Below are 23,748 nucleotides of genomic sequence, written 5' to 3'. Positions count from 1 at the left end.
CTTTGTTGGTAAAGTAATGTCTCTGCTTTTTAATATGCTGTCTAGTTTTGTCATTGCTTTTTTTCAGGAAACAAGTGTCTTTTAACCTCACGGCTCCAGTCACCATCTGCAGTGATTTTGGAGCCAAAAAAATAAAAAAAAAAAAAAATAAATTCTGTTACTCTTTCCATTGTTTTCCCATCTATTTGCCATGAACTGATGGAACCAGATGCCCTAATCTTCATTTTCTGAATGTTGAGTTTTAAGCCAACTTTTCTACTCTCCTCTTTCACTTTCATCAAGGGCTCTTGAGCTTTTCTTTTCTTTCTGCCTTAAGGGTTGTATCATCTGCATATCTGAGGTTATTGATATTTCTCCCAGCAATCTTGATTCCAGCTTTTGCTTCCTCAAACCTAGCATTTCTCATGATATATTCTGCATATAAGTTAAATAAGCAGGGTCATAATGTACAGTCTTAATGTACTCCTTTCCCTATCTAGAGCCATTCTGTTGTTTCATCTCCAGTTCTAACTGTTGCTACTTGATCTGCATACAGATTTCACAGAAGGCAGGTCAGATGGTCTGGTATTCCCGTCTTTAAGAATTTTCCACAGTTTGTTGTGATCCACATAGTCAAAGGCTTTGCCATAGTCAATAAAGCTGATGTAGATGTCTTTCTGGAATTCTCTTGCTTTTTCAATGATCCAACAGATGTGAACAATTTGATCTCTGGTTCCTCTGCTGTTTCTATATCAAGCTTGAACATCTGGAAGTTCATGGTTCATGTACTGTTGAAGACTGGCTTGGAGAATTTTTTTTAAAAAGCTAGTTTCTTTATCTATTTTTTAACTTTACAATATTGTATTTGTTTTGCCATACATTGACATGAATCCACCATGGGTGTACATGTGTTCCTCTTCCAGAACCCCCCTCCCACCTCCCTCCCCATCCCATCCCTCCGGGTCATCCCAGTGCACCAGCCCCGAGCATCCTGTATCATGCATCTAACCTGGACTGGCGATTCGTTTCACATATGATAATTTAGATGCTTCAGTGCCATTCTCCCATATCATCCCACCCTCACCCTCTCCCATAGAGTCCACATACAGGGTTATCTTTACCGATTTACTAAATTCCATATATATGTGTTAGTATACTGTATTAGCGGAGAAGGCAATGACACCCCACTCTAGTACTCTTGCCTGGGAAACCCCATGGACGGAGGAGCCTGGTAGTCTGCAGTCCATGGGGTCTCGAAGAGTCGGACACGACTGAGCGACTTCACTTTCACTTTTCACTTTCATGCACTGGAGGAGGAAATGGCAACCCACTCCAGTATTCTTGCTTGGAGAATCCCAGGGACGGAGGAGCCTGGTGGGCTGCCGTCTATGGGGTCTCACAGAGTCGGACACGACTGACGCGACTTAGCAGCAGCAGCAGCAGCAGCAGCATACTATATTAGTGTCTTTCCTTCTGGCTTACTTCACTCTGTATAAGCTAGCGTGTGAGATGAGTGTAATAGTGCGGTAGTTTTAGCATTCTTTGTCATTGCCTTTCTTTGGGAATGGAATGAAAACTGACCCTTTCCAGTCCTTTGGCTTCTGCTGAGTTTTCCAACTTTGCTGGCATATTGAGTGCAGCACTTACACTGCATCATCTTTTAGGATTTGAAATAGATCAACTGAATTCCATCACCTCCACTAGCTTTGTTTGTAGTGATGCTTCCTAAGGCCCACTTGACTTTGCATTCCAGGATGTCTGGCTCTAGGTGGGGGATCACACCATCGTGGTTATCTGGGTCATGACGATCATTTTTGTACAGTTCTTCTGTGTTTTCTTGCCACCTCTTCTTAATATCTTCTGCTTTTCTTAGGTCCATACCATTTCTGTCCTTTATTGTGCCCATCTTTGCATGAAAAGTTCCCTTGGTATCTCTGATTTTGTTGAAGAGATATCCAGTCTTTTCCATTCTATTGTTTTCTTGCTATTCTTCATTTATAATTTACATCTTGAATCCATTGCAAGTTCAAAGTATAGTAAGTTGAAACTGAATTTAATACACTAACCTATAGAACATCAGAACTTAGCCTAGCCCACCTTAAGTGTGCTCAGACTACCTACAATTGGGTAATATCATCTAATGCAAAGCCTATTTCATAGTAGTGTTGAAAATCATATGTAATTTATTGAATACTGTCTGAAAGTGAAAAGTAGAATGGTTGTAAGAGTATTAGTTGTTTAACTTTGTGATCATGTAGCCAGATATGAACTGCTTCTCACTGCCCTGCCCAGCTTCACAAGAGAGTATTGTACCTCATATTGCTGGCTCAGCAAAAGATTAAAATTCAACTTAAAATTTCTATTGAATACATACCACTTTCACACCATTGTAAGCTGAAAAATCATTAGTCAAACCATTGAAACACGGTTGGGGACTGTCTCTATATAGCCATATATCAGTTTATTATCATTTCACAAATATTTATATTGGGGGATCTAGAATTTCCTTGGTTGTTTGCTTGGTACAAATGAAAGTGTTATGGCGATTATGAAATGCTTGCAACGCCATCCTAAATATAAGAAATTACCTAAAAACTAAAGACTTATTTGTGCTTGAAATATATTTTTACTGCAATAATACTTTTTTTGTAAGTATAAGAATATTATCTTGAAGTTGTATTTTTTATAAATATGTAGGTATATGAAACTTTTATTATATGAAAAATTCAAGATATATCATTTTTAGTAATGATATTTTCTTTAAAATTTAAGGTCTTAAGTATCTTAAAAAGTATCCAATGCTTTAAAATTTTTCCAGAATACTTCTCAATATTTATTGTTTTCTATAAAAAACTATATTTATATCTGACTAATTTAACCTTTCCAAAATGGTTAAATGGCATCTGGATACATTACTTATTGGGCCATGATGTTCTTTGGTCATTACATAATGTGTTTTGTTGTAATAGCCATAAATGTTTGTTCTGAGTTAAAACAATGCTTTTTTTTTTTTTTCTGGTTATTCCTTCACTATCAACTATTGCTACTTTCAACTGTCTCAGACCATTTTGATTTGCAGGTTTGTAAAAGTATTGACAGTCACGTAACTAAGTTTGTGCTCTCTCTGCTCAGTCATGTCCAACTCTTCACGATCTCATTGACTATAGCCCACCAAGCTCCACTGTCCATGGCATTTTTCAGCAAGGGTACTGGAGTGAGTCTGCCATTTCCTCCTCCAGGGAATCTTCTGTGACCCAGGGATGGAAACTGTGTCTTCTGAGTTTCTCACTGCAGGTGGATTCTTTACTGCTGAGCCATTGAAGAAGCCCTGTTACTAAGCGTATTAATATTATATTAAAATTACAGTGTGGGCTTCCCAGGTGGCTCTAGTGGTAAAGAACCCACCTACTAAGGCAGGAGATGCAAGAGACCTGGGTTGGATCCCTGGGTAGGGAAGATCCCTTGGAGGAGGAAATGGTAAACCCTCTCCAGTATTCTTGCCTGGAGAATCCCATGGACAGAAGAGCCTGGTGGGCTACAGTCCATGGGGTCGCAAAGACTCATACATGATTGAAGCAACTTAGCAGGCACACACAGTTATAGTAAAAACACTCTGTGATACCTGAAGTCCTTTCTGTTGTGTTGAATAAAACCACCTTTAGCTTCTTTATAAGATATTTTGTGACATCTATCTTATCTGTTTAGAAAATTCCTATCATTTTATTCTGTACAGTATTCAAGATAAGTATCATTGCTAAATATTTGAATTATAGATATGGAATAAACCATCTGTAATTTATAATCACATTTGACTGTATGTGTGAACAATTCCAAAGATACCTAGAGCCACACTTTAATAACATATTGAGCACTTTTTCTCAGTTTTATATTTTAAGAAAGGAGTTTGCTGTTTGTTTTGTCATGAGAAAAACACTTTTGTGTTTGTGCTGTATCTGATACTTTCTAGTTATGTTACTGAAGTTGGAAAACAAACATACATTTAAAAAAATCAAGTTAAAATAAAGTATACTCTATTACTACTGTAACACATTGCCGTAAACACTTGTTTAAAACAAGTACCAACATTTAGCTCACAGTGGGTCACAGGTCCAGGAAGGCATGTCTGGTTTCTCTGCTCAAGATCTGAAAAGGCTTGAAAGCAAGGTGCTGGCAAGGCTGTGTTTTCATCTGAAGCTGGAAGCCATCTATCAATGTCATACAGATTACTGAATGAGAGTTTATGAAAATAGGCTGCTATTTGGCCTGCAGTCACACATTTTAAAGTTGTGCTTCCACTTTGTAGGCATTTGAAATAACCAGTGATGGTTTCATAAACAGAGGAACCCCAGAGTAACTATGTCTTAAAATAAAATTTCCTTTTTAATCTCTTCCAAATGCATTACTAACCAACACCTCCTGTACTTAGTTGCTCAGTCGCGTCTGACTCTTTGCAACCCCGTGGACTGTAGCCCACCAGACTCTTCTGTCCATGGGGATTCTCCAGGCAAGAATAGTGGTGTGGGTTGCCATACCCTGCCCTCCTCCAGGGGATCTTCACAGTCCAGGGATTGAACCGAGCAGTTCACTCTTATTCATATTCTGTTTTTAATTTATGTAATGACAAATATCGTCTTTACTTTAAGGAACAACACAAGGTAACATTGCTTAGACAGAATGGCTTCATCCTTCCTCTGACTCAGGAAACTACTAAGGGGAAACATAAAAGGAAACAACAGGACTCAAAAAAAAGGTTGATAAATTTTTACAAATATAACACAGTTAGGAAGTTTATACAGACAGCTAATGAAGTATGTTGGTGAGAAAATTCCTCACAGAATATCATTATTAGTAACTTTCATTAGAAAAAAGAGCAGGCATATTTTTAACTTTGTGATTATTACAAACTAGATAAAATATTTATATTACATGCTGACTGAATGAGGAAATAATTTATTGACTACTATAGTAAACTCTACAAATCAAGAAATATTTGTTTTATATTACTAAAATTTCATTGTTTTTTTTAACTAATCAAAACTAAAGAGTAGAGTGAATATAGACTTTGGTTTCTGGGGTAGGAAAATAATGCCTCCCAAAGATGTCTGAGGGAATTCCCTATAGCTCAGATGGTAAAGAATCTGTCTGTAATTCAGGAGATCCGAATTTGATCCTTGGGTCAGGAAGATCCTCTGGAGAAGGGAATAACAATCCACTCCAGTATTCTTCCCCAGAGAGTCCCATGGACAGAGGAGCCTGGCAGGCTACAGTCCATGAAGTCGCAAAGAGTTGGACACAACTGAGCGACTAACATGTATGTATGTATGTAAAGATGTCTACAACCTAATCCCCAGGATATGAGTATGTTAGCTTACATAGCAAGTGCAGGAAAGGGTCTGGTTGTGAAGGGAATTAAGGTGGCTAATTAGCTGAGCTTAAATAGATTGTTCCACATTAACTCAGATTAAATTGGGCAGAGCCTATTATAATCACAAGAATTACTGTCAGAGAAACACTATGTTGGGGCCCTGAAGATGGAAGGAAAGGTCACAAAGACCATGTGAGACCTAAGCATCACTTCTCTAGAGCCTCCTGAAAGAAAGAGCTGCCAACACCTTGATTTTAACACAAGATATAATTTGAACTCCTGACCTTCAGCACTAAGAGATAATGCATCAAACATACATTATCTAACAAACTTAGGCTGCTAATTTGAGATAATTGTTTACAATAACCATAGTAAGTTTAAACAACTTTTAAATTTTACAAAATGAATATAGGAATGCATTCCTATTTCTGATGTAGCTACCTTAGGATAAAAATATATAAATCACCTTTGAAAACTGCAGCTAGAAGAAAAACACTGTAAAAAATAAAAAATCCTGCCATGTGTTGAGGTTTAAGACATGTCTGCTGCTGCTGCTGCTAAGTCACTTCAGTCATGTCTGACTCTGTGCGACCCCATAGATGGCAGCTCACCAGGCTCCTCCGTCCATGGGATTTTCCAGGCAAGAGTACTGGAGTGGGGTGCCATTGCCTTCTCCAAAGACATATCTAGTTTGCTTGAATGAGACTTTGAATCTCAAATCAAGTTCTCAATTTCCCCTTTGAATAGCATCATCTTTGGTTGTTCTGCTGCTGCTGCTGCTAAGTCGCTTCAGTCGTGTCTGACTCTGTGCGACCCCATAGACAGCAGCGCACCAGGCTCCCCTGTCCCTGGGATTCTCCAGTCAAGAATACTGGAGTGGGTTGCCATTGCCTTCTCCAGTGCATGAAAGTGAAAAGTGAAAGTGAAGTCGCTCAGTCGTGTCCAACTCTTAGCTACCCCATGGACTGCAGCCTACCAGGCTTCTCCATCCATGGGATTTTCCAGGCAAGAGTATGGGAGTGGGTTGCCATTGCCTTCGTTCAGAGGCCATTAACTTCATATATTCTCAATGATTTTCTCTTAGAAAGAATGCTTTAGATTTCCTGCAGAAAATTTGATCAAGGTTTTGGAGATTAAGAAAATAGTTGTTCAGACATTTGTTTCCTTGTATACCCATATCTGCAAAATACGGGTTTCTTGGCAATGTATTAATTATGATTAGGTTACACTGTTTCTTCTGTCATGATGTGTCAACAGTTAGTCATAAGAGAGAGGCATTTGCATATAACATACAACTCAGTTTTGAGACATTCATGGCATTCCAATGCTATTAAGCTTTGAGAATTCAGATGACCTTGAAATTGTTTAAAACTTTAGTTCACCTTGGAATTTCAATTTATATGTATTTGAACAAAACTTTTAATATAAAATATAAAGAATCCACCCACAATGCAGGAGATCTGGGTTCAATCCCTGGGTTGGGAAGATCCCCTGGAGAAGGGAAAGGCTACCCACTCCAGTATTCTGGCCTGGAGAATTCCATGGACTGTGTAGTCCATGGGGTCGCAAAGAGTCAGACACAACTGAGAGACTTTCACTTTCATAATAAATACATTTAAGCATAAAATAAGCAGATTTATTTAAATAATGTTATGTTAACAAACTGTATCAAATGACTTTTATGAATATTAAAGTTCATTTTTACTCTAACAATGTTGACAGTACTATATAATACTTCATATTTAGCTGTATGAAAATTAGCTCATGTATTTAATAACATCAGAAAGCCAGATTTAATTCATTCTAACTCAGTATTTATATTATTACTGCTTTGTAACTTTTGAATAAAAACTGAGCATAAATTACACCATTTTTACTTCAATTAGCAGAACTCTTCCTGCCAAGTTGTTTATATTTGTTTAGTTCATTGCTCATTAGGTTCTATGAGTAAACGAGACCTCTGAAAAATGTCTTCTCTAGTTTGCAAAATTGTAATATATTACAAGTAAAATAATTTTTAGTGCATAAGTAAAAGTACACAAAATGTTGACTTGTAAATGTAGGGATATTTAATCATTAAAGATGCAACATTGATGAGTATGAGTCTAAACATTAAGATGAAACATTGAAGCAAGATCAGTGTTTACTGGCTTATAATTTATCATATAAACATTTGTGAATTAGTTCAAGGTAGATATTTTTAATGTGAAATGTTTAACTGGATCCCTTAAAACTTATGTCAACGGCGACTTAGCTTATTCTTTCAATTTCAATTTTACTAGTCAGATTCATTGCATTTCTCAAACTTATACATAAAAAGCTTTGAGGAAAGATAAGCTATTTTATTTAGATTATAACATAGTTGATAAGGATAGAAGATCATTTCATGTCTCTAAGTTCTGTTGTTATTCCCTGGATGCATTTTTTTAAAAATAAAGTTTAAAAAAAAAAGCACAGCTAACATTTGTTTGCATACCTTAAAGCTAACTTTTAAAACCTTTGTTATTTAAGACAAAAGACAAATTTTAAAGCAATTTGGTAAAGAATTTGCTAAATTAGCTTCTCTTCACTCTCAGAAGTTATTCAGATAGCATGTGTAACTTAGTTATTTAAAAGGACTTTAATATATTTCTTCTTAGGCTAGGCTTATGTTACATTTTTTATAGGAAACAATGATAAAGGGAAGCTATAAAATTTACAGAACTGTCATGCTAAATAATGATTCCATTGAGTCAGTAGTTTAGCATGAGATCATTATGTAATTCAAATAAGCTGAACATTTGTGTCTACTTTAATCATTAATGTCTGCCAAGAAGAGAAAATAAGTTACTTAAATTACCTCTCCCTTTGTTTTCTTGCCATCTTTTTCTTCAAGAAAAGTGAATGTGACAAGAATGTTTTCATATCCTAATTTGTATAGTGTCTTGGGATGACTCTTTTTTAGATTCATAGTAAACAGTGACTCTTTGATTTATGTTTTATCAGGAGCTACAACCATAGAGAAATATGACCTCAGAACAAATTTGTGGATCCAGGCAGGGATGATGAACGGCAGGAGACTGCAGTTTGGTGTGGCTGTTATTGATGACAAACTCTTTGTAATTGGAGGTCGAGATGGTTTGAAGACATTGAACACTGTTGAATGTTACAACCCCAAAACCAAGACTTGGACTGTTTTACCACCAATGTCAACACATAGACATGGTCTAGGTAAGATTCTTCTTTATTGATATAATTTTTGGAAAGTATTTTATTGAAAGTAAGAATGTGTGTTCAAATATAGTATTACTTTAATCAATTATCACTAACTTGAGGTAAGCTGTGAACTTATTTGGAACATAGATAGATAGATAGATAGATAGATTTCTTGACATTTTCCTGTGTTGACCAATGTGCATTAAACTGTTAAAAGAGTGATGTTAAATATATCAAGATTAAATATCCTTGGTTTCCATCAATGGATGAATGGAAAAAAAAATGTGATACATATACATGATGAAATATTATTCAGCCATTAAGCATAATGAAATCTTGCCATTTGCAACAACATGGATGGACTTTGAGGGAATTATGCCTGGTGAAATAAGTTAGGCAGAGAAAAATAACCAATGATCTCACTTATATGTGGAATCTGAAAAAAAAAAAAAAATCATGGATATAGAGAAAAGATTGGTTGTTGCCTGAATTAGGGTTTTGGGAGTGGGTGAAATGGGTAAAGGAACTCAACATTAGAAATTTCCAGTTATAAAATGAATAAGTCATGGGGATATAATGTACAGGATGGTGACTATAATTAGTAATACTATATTGCATATTTGAAAGTAGTAGGGGAATGGATCGTGAAAGTTCTCATCACATGGGGAAAAATTGCAACCATGTGTGAAGATAGATGTTAACTGAACTACTGTGGTGATCACTCTGCAAAATAAACAAACATTGAAACACTATTTGTACAGGAAACTAATGTGCTATATCAATTGTACCTCGTTTTTTGAAATAAAATAAAAGCAAGGACTTGTAAAAAATATACCTAGATGAGTAGACCTCAAGCTATTCTCAGTTTTCAAGGCATGATACTCATACAGCATGTAACATTCATCTATTATGAAGAGAAAATCCAGAACTATCATGGAAAGACCAGAGTAATACAGTGTGGAAGAAGAAATGGTTAATGTGAATTGAGAAAGCAATTAAGGTGGTTTTCTTTAGCATTAGTGGAGAGTCAAATCTAGCTATATCTTTGCATTTAATTGATTTCATCTTGAAAAGTCCATGGGGAGAAGGCAGCACACATTTAGGAAAAGACTGACTCATCAATAGGCACCAGAAGTCAACATAATAGGATTCAACTCATCTCCACTAGGGAGTAACCTGGAGCAGGGGTGAACTGTATTTGGATTCAGAAGTTCTGGGTGTGAGTTTTCAATCTATCGTTGGATATTGGCTTGATTTGAGGCCAGCAGTTAAACTATGAGCCTTCATTTCTTCATTTGCCACCCATTCAAGGTTATGAATTAGATTAAAATTGGATGATGATAATGAATGTGAAATCACTTGTAAATTATAAAGTCCTCAACAAATATTTGAAAAAGAGTAACATAATATAGATACTGAATGTGTGTTTCTCATCCTGCGGGTTGTAAGAAGTCCTAATTAGTATTTTGAAGACCTGAAATATGTCAGATAGTTGACTTAGTACATTTGGAAATACAAATTAGAAAGATATTGAGGTCTAATTGCAAATTTACTGATCCAGACTTTCATAGGAAAGCAAAATCATAGAGCATTTAAAAAACAAAAATTAATGGTAGTTTAAGGTCTTCAGCACTGCATTCTAATTCATATCTGCCATCATCTAAGACAAACTTTAAAAATAGCTCTGAACTAAAGCAACTTACCTTTTTGTTCTGATTTACCTCTTTTATCAATTTTCTGATTTTTATTTTATTTGCCATAGTTAGTAAATGTCTTGCTTTGTGATAGGCAGTGAGATTACAATATTGCCCATGTATCCCATATTATACCTCCAAGTGGCAAGAAGCTAAAGTAAAATTTTAGTATAAAATAAAAACTCAAAATAATTTATTTGACCTATATAGCTTTCCCCCACCTAGATTTGTTTGAAAAAAATCCTTACATGATTATATTAGAAAGCCACATGAGTTCTTTCATTGTTAAAGTTGAAGATGTGGTCAGAAACATTTCATAGCTATCAGTAAATGAAGATTGATTCTTCTGCCTGATAAAATAGCAAATAAAAGTGTATTCATGTTAAGTCTGTGATATCAGGGAGTAATGCATCTCTCTAGGGAATGAAGCTAATTAAGACCACAGTTGCCTCAGCATGCTGAGTTTTTATTTTAGCATTGTGTCTGTGAAACACATAGTTCTATAAATCATGTCTTCTTTCCCACAACATTTATTTTGTATAAAATTGAATAAGTCATTCTTACAATACATTGTTTGCAAGTAAGTAGTTTTAGGAAAAATTGATAAAATAGTAATATAACTATTGTTGATTATGGATTTTCCATATGCCATGCTTCGTGTTGTATGTTAAATATATGGTAGGGTTTGTTTTTGCTTGTTTAGTTTTCAGTTGAGATAAAATTGAGCATTAAAGTGTAGAATTGAGTACTTTTGAGTCTGTTCACAGAGTTATGTAGTCATCACCACTATCAAACTCCAAAATATTTTTATCATCCTAAAAAAAACCTGTAATCAATAGCAGTCACTCACCATTGCCCCATCTGCCTGGACCCCTTAGAAAAAATTAAACTATTTTCTGTCTTGATGAAATTGCCAACTTAAGATAATTCATTTAAACAGAATCATATAATTTGTGGTTTTCTGAGTTGTTTCCACTTTTTGGTTATTATGAATAAAACTAAAATGAACATCCATGTATGTGTTTTTGTATGAATATATATGTTAAATTCTGTTGGATATGAGAAAAGTTGTTGAATTACATGGTAGCTCCATCTTTAAATTTTGGAAGAACTGCCAAGCTATTTTCCAGAATGGCTGTTCCATTTTCCATCTCCTCAGCAAAATATGAGTGTGCCAATTTTTCCACATCCTTGACAACACTTGTTACTGTTTATTCTTTTTCTATTATAATGATCACAATGTATCTCATGATTTTATAGAGATTTCTCTAATGAATAATTCTGAGAAATATTACTTATACATGCACTTATTGACCATTTGTACCTTCTCTGGATAAATGTATATAACTTTTGTTCAGGTTATTTTTTTCTTTTATTGTTCATTTTATATTCTATATATGAGTTTTCTATCAGATATAACATTGCAAATATTTCATCCCATTCTATGGGTTCTAATTTAGCTTTTTGATAGGATCTTTTGAAGTACAAAAACTATTGACTTACTAAAGTCAAATTTATTTTTTTTCTTTTGTTGTTTCTGCTTTTGGTGGCATATAAGAGAAAATATTGTCTAATCAATGGTCATAAAATTTATGCTAATGCTTTAGAAATTTTGTACTTTTAGGTCTTAAATTTAAAAACATAATCTATTTATTAATATGATGTGAGCTAATAGTTCAACATCATTTTTGCATGTTGTTTCACTGTTCTTTGTTGAAAAAATCTTTCTTTTCCATTGAGTTATCTTGGTGCATCATCAAAAATTTATTGGCCATAAATATGAAGATTTATTTATAGACACTCAGTTATACTCTATTAATATCTCTGCCTATACTTACACCAATACCACACTGCCTTGATTACTGTAGCTTTGTAATAAGACTTGAAATTGGATAATGTCAGCCCTCTGACTTATGTAGGAGTGTGTTTAATAACCACATATCTGTTATTGTCATACAAATTGTGTATTTATACATTATATATCCATCTCAATACAGTTTTTAAATTATTACTTTATGCAGATGTCTTTTTAATGACAGGAGAAAATGAAGTGTTATAAATTATTAAAAATACAGCTATTACCTTAATAGAGCTCTTTTCTCTTCTTGTGAATTTATTTTCCTATCTAGAAATGTGTACAGTCTGACCTAAAGGACCCCTTTCAGGGAAGATCTACTAGCAACAAATTCCCTTTATGTTTTGTTTATTTATTTTTTAAAATCTTGATATATGATTACTTCTCCTTTATTTTTAAAGGATTTAAAATTCTTATCAGTCTTTTTATGTTAGCACTTTGAATATGACATACCGTGTCTTCTGGTCTCCTTGATGAGAAATGAACTGTTAATCTTTTTGAGAATCCCTTGTGCCTGATAAGTTGCTACTCTTTTGCTGCTTTTAAGACTCTCACTTTGACTTTTAACAGTTTGTAATATGCCTATGTGTGCCTAGTTTTGAGTTCATCCTACTTGTAGGTGCTTGAACCCAGTTATCTCCCAGCTCAGCTGAGCTCCTAATAAGGCAGAGTTGTAAACTGACCACTGAAGTGTTGAAGGATTGCCCCAACATGAACACTGAGCCCCTAAGCAAAGGCAAACTTTCTTTCTCCTTTCCTCATAAAGGTCTCGGCAGAAGTGCCTTAAGAAGACCTCTTGCCAAGACTCAGACAAGGATACCTTAGGATGAAAGGTGCCTGGGAGAGAAATGCAAATATGTGAAGAGCATGATCAGCTAGATAGTCTGAGTCCTTCAACATAACTTTCTTGAAAGTTTGCAATACTTTGGTTTTGCACCAAGATTTGTGTAGGGATAACAGCTTTCCCTACACAGATGGGGAAACAGTGGAAACAGTGTCAGACTTTATTTTTTTGGGCTCCAGAATCACTGCTGATGGTGACTGCAGCCATGAAATTAAAAGACGCTTACTCCTTGGAAGGAAGGTTATGGCCAACCTAGATACCATATTTAAAAGCAGAGACATTACTTTGCCAACAAAAGTCCGTCTAGTCAAGACTATGGTTTTTCCAGTGGTCATGTATGGATGTGAGAGTTGGACGGTGAAGAAAGCTGAGCGCCGAAGAATTGATGCATTTGAACTGTGGTGTTGGAGAAGACTCTTGAGAGTCCCTCGGACTGCAAGGAGATCCAATCAATCCATCCTAAAAGAGATCAATCCTGGGTGTTCATTGGAAGGTCTGATGTTGAAGCTGAAACTTCAATACTTTGGCCACCTCATGCAAAGGGTTGACTCATTGGAAAAGACCCTGATGCTGGGTGGGATTGGGGGCAGGAGGAGAAGGGGATGACAGAGGATGAGATGGTTGGATGGCATCACCGACACGATGGACATGGGTTTGGGTAGTCTCCGGGAGCTGGTGATGGACAGAGAGGCCTGGCGTGCTGCAGTTCATGGGGTCGCAAAGAGTCGGACACGACTGAGCGACTGAACTGAACTGAATAGCTTTCCCCTATGAGACCTGCCAGGTAAAGCCTTTGCAAGAGCTTATGATCAGGTTTAAAACATCAGAAGTAGATTTTTAGCAGGAGCTAGACAATTCATGACTTATCTTTCATTCCTGCTTACACAAATCCTTAAGGTCAGATTGAGAAGAGAACTTATTACCTTCTCAGATTATACTTGTGCATGTGCACATGACCTTCAAGAGTACCAGGAATATGTCAATCTTTTCAAATTTCTCTATGGACATCCTTTCCGAAGTTCTTCTGTTAAGTTTTTTTTTTTTTTTTTTCTCCCAACCTTGTTTGCTTTAACTGTTTTCACCACCTCAGGCTGCACTGACATTAACTAATTGCCACTGATTTTTTTTCTTGACGCACATCCTGGAGCATTCTCAGTAAGAAGAAGCCTTAATCAGGTGAAAGAAGAAACCCTTGCAAGTGGAGGTTTTCAGAGAACTACCAGACCCATCAGAATAATAGCAATTTCCTAAGAATGAGACTTCTGAGGAATCTCCAAAATCTGTCCAGAGCCCACCATTGGCTGATATGCTGTTAGATTTCATCACTACCTTGACCGTGAGGTTGGTTTTCAAGATTACTTCACAGTTAGGGAGAAGGTGCTTGAAATAAAACCATAGAGCTCATTGTTCTTATGTAGATTACGTTGTTTTATTATTCTTAATAAATCTCTTCAAATATTTAATATTTTTATTTCTCTTTCAGAGTTCTGATTTTGAAACATTTTGTCAGTGTTCTCATTATTTTTTATTTTGTCATTGCTACAGATGTCAACAATAGAGATGGTTTTTATGTGGGTACAATAAGCAAAAACTGGCTAATCCATAAGAAAAGGAGTCTTGAAAACGTAATGGCTACTAAAATTTTACAAATGACTTATATGGTCTAGCCATCAGCACAGGAAAGCATTTTAAAAGCAGTGAGAATAACATTGATGTTGGCCTTTTGTCAGCTATATTGGTGAACAATGACTCTTCCCCATAGATGGTGAAGTTAGCCACCCTTGAGCTAAAAGGACGCATGCATAACAGACAAACATAATGTATGAAACTTCAGGCTGTACATAAACTGGAAAAAAAAAAAAAAACAACTGAAAAACAAGTAAACGTAATGTTTAGCTTATAAAATTGATTAGATGTCCTGGAATATGGCTGAAATTAAGACAGGCTTGTTAATTCAAGTGAAAATGTTATCCCTTGGAAAGTCTGGTAAGGACAAAAATGCTTCCAGGAAAGATACTGGGTGCCCCAACTGGCATCGTTGCTTCTACTCACTCTAGAGATTTGTGAGATAGCTCGGAGTCACTTTTTAGTCAGGAATAAGAAGTAACTCAAACTGTTGTCATCTATCATGGTAGAAAACACTGCTTCGAACGGCCGATCATATGTGTGAATATTCTTAAAATAAGAAGGATAGTCCCATTCTGAGGTAATGTGAAAAAAAAAAAAGAGTTTAATCTGTACTCTACATTTACTAACTGATTTAATACTCACAGTTCAGTTCAGTTCAGTCACTCAGTTATGTCCGACTCTTTAAACCCCATGGACTTGCAGCACACTAGGCTTCCCTGTCCATCACCAACTCTTGGAGTTTACTCAAGCTAATGTCCATTGAGTAGCTGATGCCATTCAACCATCTCATCCTCTGTCGTCCCCTTCTCCTCCTGCCCTCAATCTTTCCCAACATCTGTGTCTTTTCAAATGAGTCAGCTCTTTGCATCAGGTGGCCAAAGTATTTAGGGTTTCAGCTTCAGCATCAGTACTTCCAATGACTATTCAGGACGGATTTCCTTTGGAATGTACTGGTTAGAACTCAAATCCTGAAAGATGGTGCTGTAAAAGTGCTGCACTCGATATGTCAGCAAATTTGGAAAACTCAGCAGTGGCCACAGGACTGGAAAAGGTCAGTTTTCGTTCCAGTCCCAAAGAAAAGCAATGCCAAAGAATGCTAGAACTACCACACAATTGCACTCATCTCACATGTTAGTAAAGTAATGCTCAAAATTCTCCAAGCCAGGCTTCAGCAATACGTGAACTGTGAACTTCCAGATGTTCAAGCTGGTTTTAGAAAAGGCAGAGGAACCAGAGATCAAATTGCCAATATCCGCTGGATCATCGAAAAAGCAAGGGAGTTCCAGAAAAACATCTATTTCTGCTTTATTGACTATGCCAAAGCCTTTGACTGTGTGGATCACAATAAACTGTGGAAAATTCTGAAAGAGATGGGAATACCAGACCATCTGACCTGTCTCTTGAGAAACCTGTATGCAGGTCAGGAAGCAACAGTTAGAACTGGACATGGAACAACAGACTGTTTCCAAATAGGAAAAGGAGTACGTCAAGGCTGTATATTGTCACCCTGCTTATTTAACTTATATGCAGAGTACATCATGAGAAATGCTGGGCTGGAAGAAACACAAGCTAGAATCAAGATTGCCAGGAGAAATATCAATAACCTCAGATATGCAGATGACACCACCCTGTGGCAGAAAGTGAAGAAGAACTAAAGAGCGTCTTGATGAAAGTGAAAGAGGAGAGTGAAAAAGTTGGCTTAAAGCTCAACGTTCAGAAAACTAAGATCATGGCATCTGGTCCCATCACTTCATGGGAAATAGATGGGGAAACAGTGTCAGACTTTATTTTTTGGGGCTCCAAAATCACTGCTGATGATGATTGCAGCCATGAAATTAAAAGACATTTACTCCTTGGAAGGAAGGTTATGGCCAACCTAGATAGCATAGTGAAAAGCAGAGACATTACTTTGCCAACAAAAGTCCGTCTAGTCAAGGCTATGGTTTTTCCAGTGGTCATGTATGGATGTGAGAGTTGGATGGTGAAGAAAGCTGAGCGCTGCAGAATTGATGCTTTTGAACTGTGGTGTTGGAGAAGACTCTTGAGAGTCCCTTGGACTGCAAGGAGATCCAACCAGTCCATCCTAAAGGAGATCAATCCTGGGTGTTCATTGGAAGGACTGATGTTGAAGCTGTAACTCCAGTACTTCGGCCACCTCATGCGAAGAGTTGACTCATTGGAAAAGACCCTGATGCTGCGTAGGATTGGGGGCAGGGGGAGAAGGAGACGACAGAGGATGAGATGGTTGGATGGCATCACTGACTCGATGGACATGGGTTTGGGTAGACTCCAGGAGTTGGTAATGGACAGAGAGGCCTGGCGTGCTGCATTCATGGGGTCGCAAAGAGTCGGACACGACTGAGCGACTGAACTGAACTGAACTGAACTGAACCTACTCCATTTCCAATTTTGAACCAATCCATTGTTCCATGTCTGGTTCTAACTGTTGCTTCTTTACCTGCATACAGTTTCTCAGGAGGCAGGTCAGGTGGTCTAGTATTCCCAGCTCTTTAAGAATTTTCCATAGTTTGTTGTGATCCACACAGTCAAAAGCTTTAGTCTAGTCATTGAAGAAGTAGATTTTTTTTTTAATTCTCTTGTTTTTCTATCATCCAAAGGTTGTTGACAATTTGATCTCTAGTTTCTCTACCTTTTTTAAAATCCAGCTTGTATATCTGGAAATTCTTGGTTCGTGTACTACTGATCCCTCACTTGAAGGATTTTGAGCATAATCTTGCTAGCATGTGAAATGAGTGCAATTGTATGGTAGTTTGAACATTCTTTGGCATTGCCTTTCTTTGGGATTAGAATGAAAACTGATCTTTCCCTGTCTTGTGGCCACTGTTGGGTTTTCCAAATTTGTTGGCATACTGAGTGCAGCACTTTAATAAGATCATCTTTTAGGATTTGAAATAGCTCACCTGGAATTCCATTCCCTCCATTATCTTTGTTCATAGTAGTGCTTCCTAGGGCCCACTTGACTTCATACTCAAGGGTCTAGCTGTAGGTGAGTGACCACAGTATCCTGGTTATCTGGATCACTGAGATCTTTTTTGTACAGTTCTTCCATGCATTCTTGCTTCCTCTTCTTAATATCTTTTGCTTCTGTTAGGTCCATATTGTTTCTGTTCTTTATTGTCCCCATCTTTGCATGAAATATTCCCTTGACATCACTACTTTTCTTGAAGTGAAGCCTAGTCAGTCTATTGCTTTCTTCTATTTCTTTGCATTGTTCACTTAACAAGGCATTCTTATCTCACCTTCCTATTCTCTAGAACTCTGTGTTCAGATGGGAATATCTTTCCCTTTCTCTTTTGCCTTTCACTTCTCTTCTTTTCTCAGCTATTTGTAAGGCCGCATTAGACAACCATTTTGCCTTTTTGCATTTCTTTTCTTGGGATATGGTTTTGGTCACCATGCAATATTCAGTTCAGTTTAGTTCAGTCACTCAGTTGTGTTCAACTCGTTGCAACCCCATGAACTGCAGCACGCCAGGTTTCCCTGTCCATCACCAACTCCCGGAGTTTACCCAAACTCATGTCCATTGAGTCGGTGATGCCATCTAACTATCTCATCCTCTGTCATCCCCTTCTCCTCCTGCCTTCAATCTTTCCCAACATGAGGGTCTTTCAAATGAGTCAGCTCTTCACATCAGGTGGCCAAAATACTGGAGTTTTAGCTTTAACATCAGTCTTTCCAATGAACACCCAGGACTGATTTCCCTTAGGATGGACTTGTTGGATCTCCTTGCAGTCCAAGGGACTCTCAAGAGTCTTCTCCAATGTCACAGTTCAAAAGCATCAATTCTTCTGTGCTCAGCCCTTTTTATAGTCCAACTCTCACATCCATACATGACCACTGGAAAAACCATAGCCTTGACTAGATGGACCTTTGTTGGCAAAGTAATGTCTCTGCTTATGAACCTCCATCCATACTTCTTCAGTCACTCAGTCACTCCAATCTACTCCTTTGAATCTGTTTATCACCTCCACTGTATAATCATAGGGATGTGATTTAGGTCATATCTCAATGTCCTAGTGGTTTTCCCTGCTTACTTCAATTTAAATATGAATTTTGCAATAAGGGGTTCATGATCTGAGCCACAGTCATTTCTTGCTTTAGTGAAAGAGGGTATTTGCTATGGACAGTATGTTCTCTTGGCAAAACTACATTAGCCATTGCACTCCAAGGCCAAATTTGCCAGGCATCTCTTGACTTCTTACTTCTGCATTCCAGTCTTCTCTGAAAAAAAAAGACATCTTTTTGGTGTTTGGTGAAGTTCATGGGAGCAGGGTAGTGACCAGATCCCTGAGTTCCTAATGTGGTGGGGCAGGAGGCTATGAAGCACTTCTCACCACCTTGGGGCAGCTAGGTTTGCCAGACCTGGACAATAACTCTGAGGAGCCGGAGGAGAGGAAAGATGGTGGCCAGCTCTTGGCCAGTGGTGGGCCATGTGGATGGCAGAAAGTTCCCAGGGAAGCCAGCAGCAACAGGGAGGCCTGGGAGCCCTCAGCCCATGATCATCCTCCAATGTCAGCTCCAGCATTCCCCATACCCCCTTCCCAGAAAATCCAATAGGTCCTTTGGCCAGCCCCCATGTGGCACATTGACTGACACTCAGTGGCGAGTGAAGGTTTACATGCTCAAGGGCTAAAGGAAAGCTAGTATTGGGACAACCAGGGTGCAGGGCATGTATGTGCAGTTACAAACAGTGGCTGAAGGGCATGTCCCTGCTAGTCAGGGCTTGACAAAACATGGCCCACTGGAGAAGAGAGTGGCAAACCACTTCAATATTCTTGACTCAAGAACCCCATGAACACAAATAAAACCAAAAAGATACGACACTGGAAGGTGAACCCCTAGGTCAGTAGCTATCCAAAATGCTACAGAAGGGGACAGAAACAGCTCCAGAAAGAATGAAGTGGCTGGGCTGAAGTGGCTTGGCTAAATTGGAAACATCGCTTAGTTGTGGATGTGTCTGGTGGTGAAAGTAAAGTCCAATGATCTAGAGAACAATATCAGATAAGAACCTGGAATATTAGGTTCATGAATCAAGATAAATTGGACATGGTCAAGCAGGAGATGGCAAGAGTGAACATCAACATGTTAGGAATCAGTGACCTAAAATGGACTGGAATGGGCAAATTTAATTTAGATGACCATTATGTTTACTATGGTGGGCAAGAATCCCTTAGAAGAAGTGGAGTAGCCCTTATAATCAGAAGAGTCCAAGATGCAGTATTTGGGCACAGACTCAGAAATGACAGAATGACCTTGTTTTACTTCCAATGCAAACCATTCAGCATCACAGTAATCCAAGTTTATGCCCCAACTGAAGAAGATGCTGAAGAAGATGAAGTTGAAGCGTTCTATGAACACCTACAATACCTTCTAGAACTAACACCTAATACTCATATTATATTTATGTACTTTTAAAATTGTATTTTTTAATTAAGGCTCATTCTCTCATTTTATGTACACAAATTAAAAGACACACACAGAAAAATATCATTTCAGTACCTGAGTGTGTGAAACTGATAGCATGATTGATTGTGAAAATTTCTATAGAATGAGTTTAAAGAATGATTCAACCAAGTATTTAAGATTTGAAATACAGACATAGATTTAGATATAGACAAATGAAAAGTTATATGAGTAGGTAAATTGACTAGATAGATAAAGTTCTGTGTTAATTTATATACATTTCTCAATTTCACTGAGTGGAAAAGGGGAAAAAGCTGATAGCGGTATGTTTGTTATTTTCATATCAGTGATTTAGATATACTAAAATGATACGATTTGAACTAATAAATCAGGACAAAAATGTCTCTATATTCTGCTATTTAAGGATTATCTATTTTATAGGCTGGTCTCCCATTTAGCCTTCCTAGCAGGAAAACCTTCTATGTATATAGACTCTAGGAACTTATCACCTAATATTACAGATTCATAAATTATCAAGAATTCCTGGACTATTTCAGGAATTAAAAGAGAGAGAAAAAGATATACATAATACAACTTCTCTGAAAACACAGAAGTGCTTCAGTTTTTATTTTTAAAAAAATTAAAAAATAAAAAACTTAAAATGCAAAAAGTAAACATAACACAAATGTATTTGGTATTCTTTTGCTAGTCGCCAAAGATATTCAGTCTTGAAATAATCAGTTATATAAAAAGAGGGAAAAGTATAAAAAAATCTTTAAATTTAAGATGTTTGTTGAAATGAAATATTAAATAGAATTTTGAAAAAAAATAAAATTGGCATCATTGTCATCTCTAAAAATTAATAAGAGGAAATAAATTAAAATTATGTAAAACAGATGAGACAAAGAAATAATCAGAAAGTATGATATTGTTATCCGTGGTGATTTTAGAAAAAGAGTATTGAAAGTGAGAGGGAAAATAAATAATCTGAGAGAATTTCTCTGAAGTATAACACATGGCCTCTGATGACCTGAAGTAAATAGCCAGACATTTCTCTAACAAAGACAGGTTTACTGGGGCCAACAGAGAATTGCTATGGTGAGCTATGTGCAAGTTCCCACACAGCAAATGAAGGAGAACATTTTTATGGAGAGGAAAAGGGAGTTGGGGGGATTATAGTAAAGAGTCCGTGACATTTTGTTTTCTGGATCTTTGCCAGGAAAGAAGAGGAGTCCTTCTGCTACTGTCTCAGAGTCTGAGAGCTCCCCTTTCTGGTGTCCCAATTCTAGTTAATTGAAATTCCTGTTTATCTTTTTTTTTTTTTTACATTTTCCCCTTTAATCAAAAAGTTTTTTTGAATTCAATGTTGATGAAGAGTCACATCTAGTTTTTTTTTTGTCCCTAATATCAGGAAGGACCATTCCAAGGTGTACTGTCTTATATCAGAAGGAAAGTGCACAGATTGGAAACCTATTATGATCACATTCAAGTAACAAAGAAGGGTTGGAGTCACTTTCTGTCTAAAGTCCATATATTATGAAAATCATCATCATTGGAGCTCATCTGAAGCATCACATCATCATCATAAGTTTGAGAGACGCATTTATGATAGGCCTCGCCTCGACAGCTTGAGGAAGTTGTCTCCTCAGATGTTCTCTGCTTCAATTGTAGAAAACATTTTCTTTCAGGTTACCAGATAATGTGCAGTTTCAGTCAGTGTTCAGTGCTTTCTTTAGGTGTATCACATGAATCCAAGAACCTTTTTCTTGAAGTTTGTTGGCACAAGGGTTAGTTAGCAGTACCCGGAGAGTATGAAGAGAGTTTGGTATTTTCCCATTGACAAAATCTCCAGGTTGCAAGATGTAATGCTTAATGTCTTCATCTTGAGCACACTGTGAAAAGATTACTTTACCAGAACATGGTTATTTTTAATATAAGCATTTATGCTTTTGCAATACTGGAGTATCTTTTATCAGTTGTGAGTCAAAAGAAATAGAAGGCAAGTATATTAAACTTCCTGTGATTATCTCAAAGGGTGAGAGTTTATAAATTCCCAAAGGGGTGAATCTGAGGTTTAGAAGGACCAACAGCAATGCTCTTGGTCAAGGTATTTGGAGGATCTCTACAAATCTTGCCAGTTGAGTCTTCATAATGTTGTTAATTCTTTGGACTTAATCAGAGGATTAAGGGTGGTAAGCACAGTGAAATTGTTGCAAAGCAAGCCAAATAGGGCAGAATTATAGAAGTATCTGGCCAGGAAAATGGTTTCCTCTCTCTTTATGAAGTTTGAGAGGCATTCCCCCAGGTAGGGATAATATTTTCAAAAAGGATTTTAGCAATAGAAGAAGGAAATAGTCTGAAAGCAAGGGAAGGTTTCAGTCTAGTGTGAACACATGCAAACCACAACTAAAATATATTTATATCCATAAGACAGAGGAAGTTGTATGAAATTCATTTGCCAGAACTCAAATGGTCCATTGGAAAATTAAAAGTTTGGAAGCAGTACATACAGGCTTCCCCAGGTTGTATGTTGCACAGATGAAACAGTAGGTAGGCACATTTTGTAACCTTTTTAAAATTTTCCCACCAATATTGATTCATGAACACTCTTATTTTGTCAGTAGACCAGTTGTTTAATGCATGTACTGTTATTAAGATTGTTAATTTTATAGTTTCTAGTAAGACTGAGTTGGTATTTGGTCCAAAACAGAGCTTTCTCTTTTATCAAACCAATAATTGAATTTTCATTGGCTAAATCCTTGCCAGGAAAGAGATTATCTCCCTGTTGGGTTCCACTATTGTTACCAGTTGTGAGAGCTCCCCCTGCTGTTCTCTCAATTCTATTTTATTGAGGTTTTTATTTATTTATTTATTTATTTATTTTCATACCTCTAAAATGAGTAGTCCAGAGGGGAATCAGAAAAATGATTGAAAAAAGAGCAAATTCACTCTATCTGTATCAAACTACAGACTATCAAAGATAAATAAACAATTACATATCTTCTGAAGAGGGAAAAAACACACTTAAGCTAATGAGAACAATAGCCATGTAAGAATAGCAATGAAATAACTGCAATAAAATACCAAAGTCCACAGAAAAGGAAGGATGACCAGATTGCTGTCAGGCTTTTTATTAGCAATGCTATTGTCCACAGATAATGAAAGCATTCTTCATACTTCTGATGTATAAAAATTTTCAACTCATTTATGTCACGCCAAACTATTCCTCACACTATGAAAGGAGAAAAAAAAAAAAAGACATCTTCAGACATTTTGATTCTGCTGATTTCAGCAAGGATATGAATCTCAAAATCTATTCTCACAAACTTAAGATTGAAAAAATAAAGAAGCATGTTAAGAAAAAACAATCTTCTAATGTTAGGATTCCAAGAGCTCCTTCATTATCAGGAAAGATAGAGGATAAACAGTTGTACTTTCTTGAACTAATGGGAGAACTATGTCATTAGATGGTCTCTTTGCCAAGAGCAAACACAGGGTTGTTTCCCACCTGCAAACACCTGGTGAGTCCTAATATGGCACTGGATTTTCCTCCTGCTTGTTGCTAAGAAGCCTGGGTCCACTTCTGGCCTGTTATACTTGGCTAAAAGAAAATTGCTAAAGCCATCTGAGGATGCTTCATTTACAAGTGAGGTGAACTGGGGTGAAAGCATGGGGAATCTGTGTATATGCATCCAGAAATGCTCACCTGCCAGAAGAATAAAACAAATGAGGTTTCATAAACCAGCCAAGGGAAACGTAAAGT

The 23,748-nt window shown here is 36.9% G+C and overlaps 1 protein-coding gene across 3 annotated transcripts in view; it reads left to right on the top strand.

Moving 5' to 3' along the window:
- Positions 1-23,748, top strand: part of KLHL1 (kelch like family member 1) — a 376,595-nt gene that overhangs the window by 269,576 nt on the left and 83,271 nt on the right. For all 3 annotated transcript variants that reach the window (XM_081547214.1, XM_081547212.1, XM_081547211.1), the window contains one exon: positions 8,330-8,554. In XM_081547214.1, the coding sequence (XP_081403340.1) occupies positions 8,330-8,554 (225 nt within the window). The remainder of the gene's footprint in view (positions 1-8,329; positions 8,555-23,748) is intronic.

This window comes from Giraffa tippelskirchi, chromosome 12, assembly GCF_054371585.1.
Source record: "Giraffa tippelskirchi isolate mGirTip1 chromosome 12, T2T-mGirTip1v1.2.pri, whole genome shotgun sequence".
In the NCBI taxonomy this organism is placed as follows: domain Eukaryota; kingdom Metazoa; phylum Chordata; class Mammalia; order Artiodactyla; family Giraffidae; genus Giraffa; species Giraffa tippelskirchi.
The sequence above is the reverse complement of the archived record's forward strand: the minus strand, read 5'-3'. Positions and strand labels throughout refer to the sequence as shown.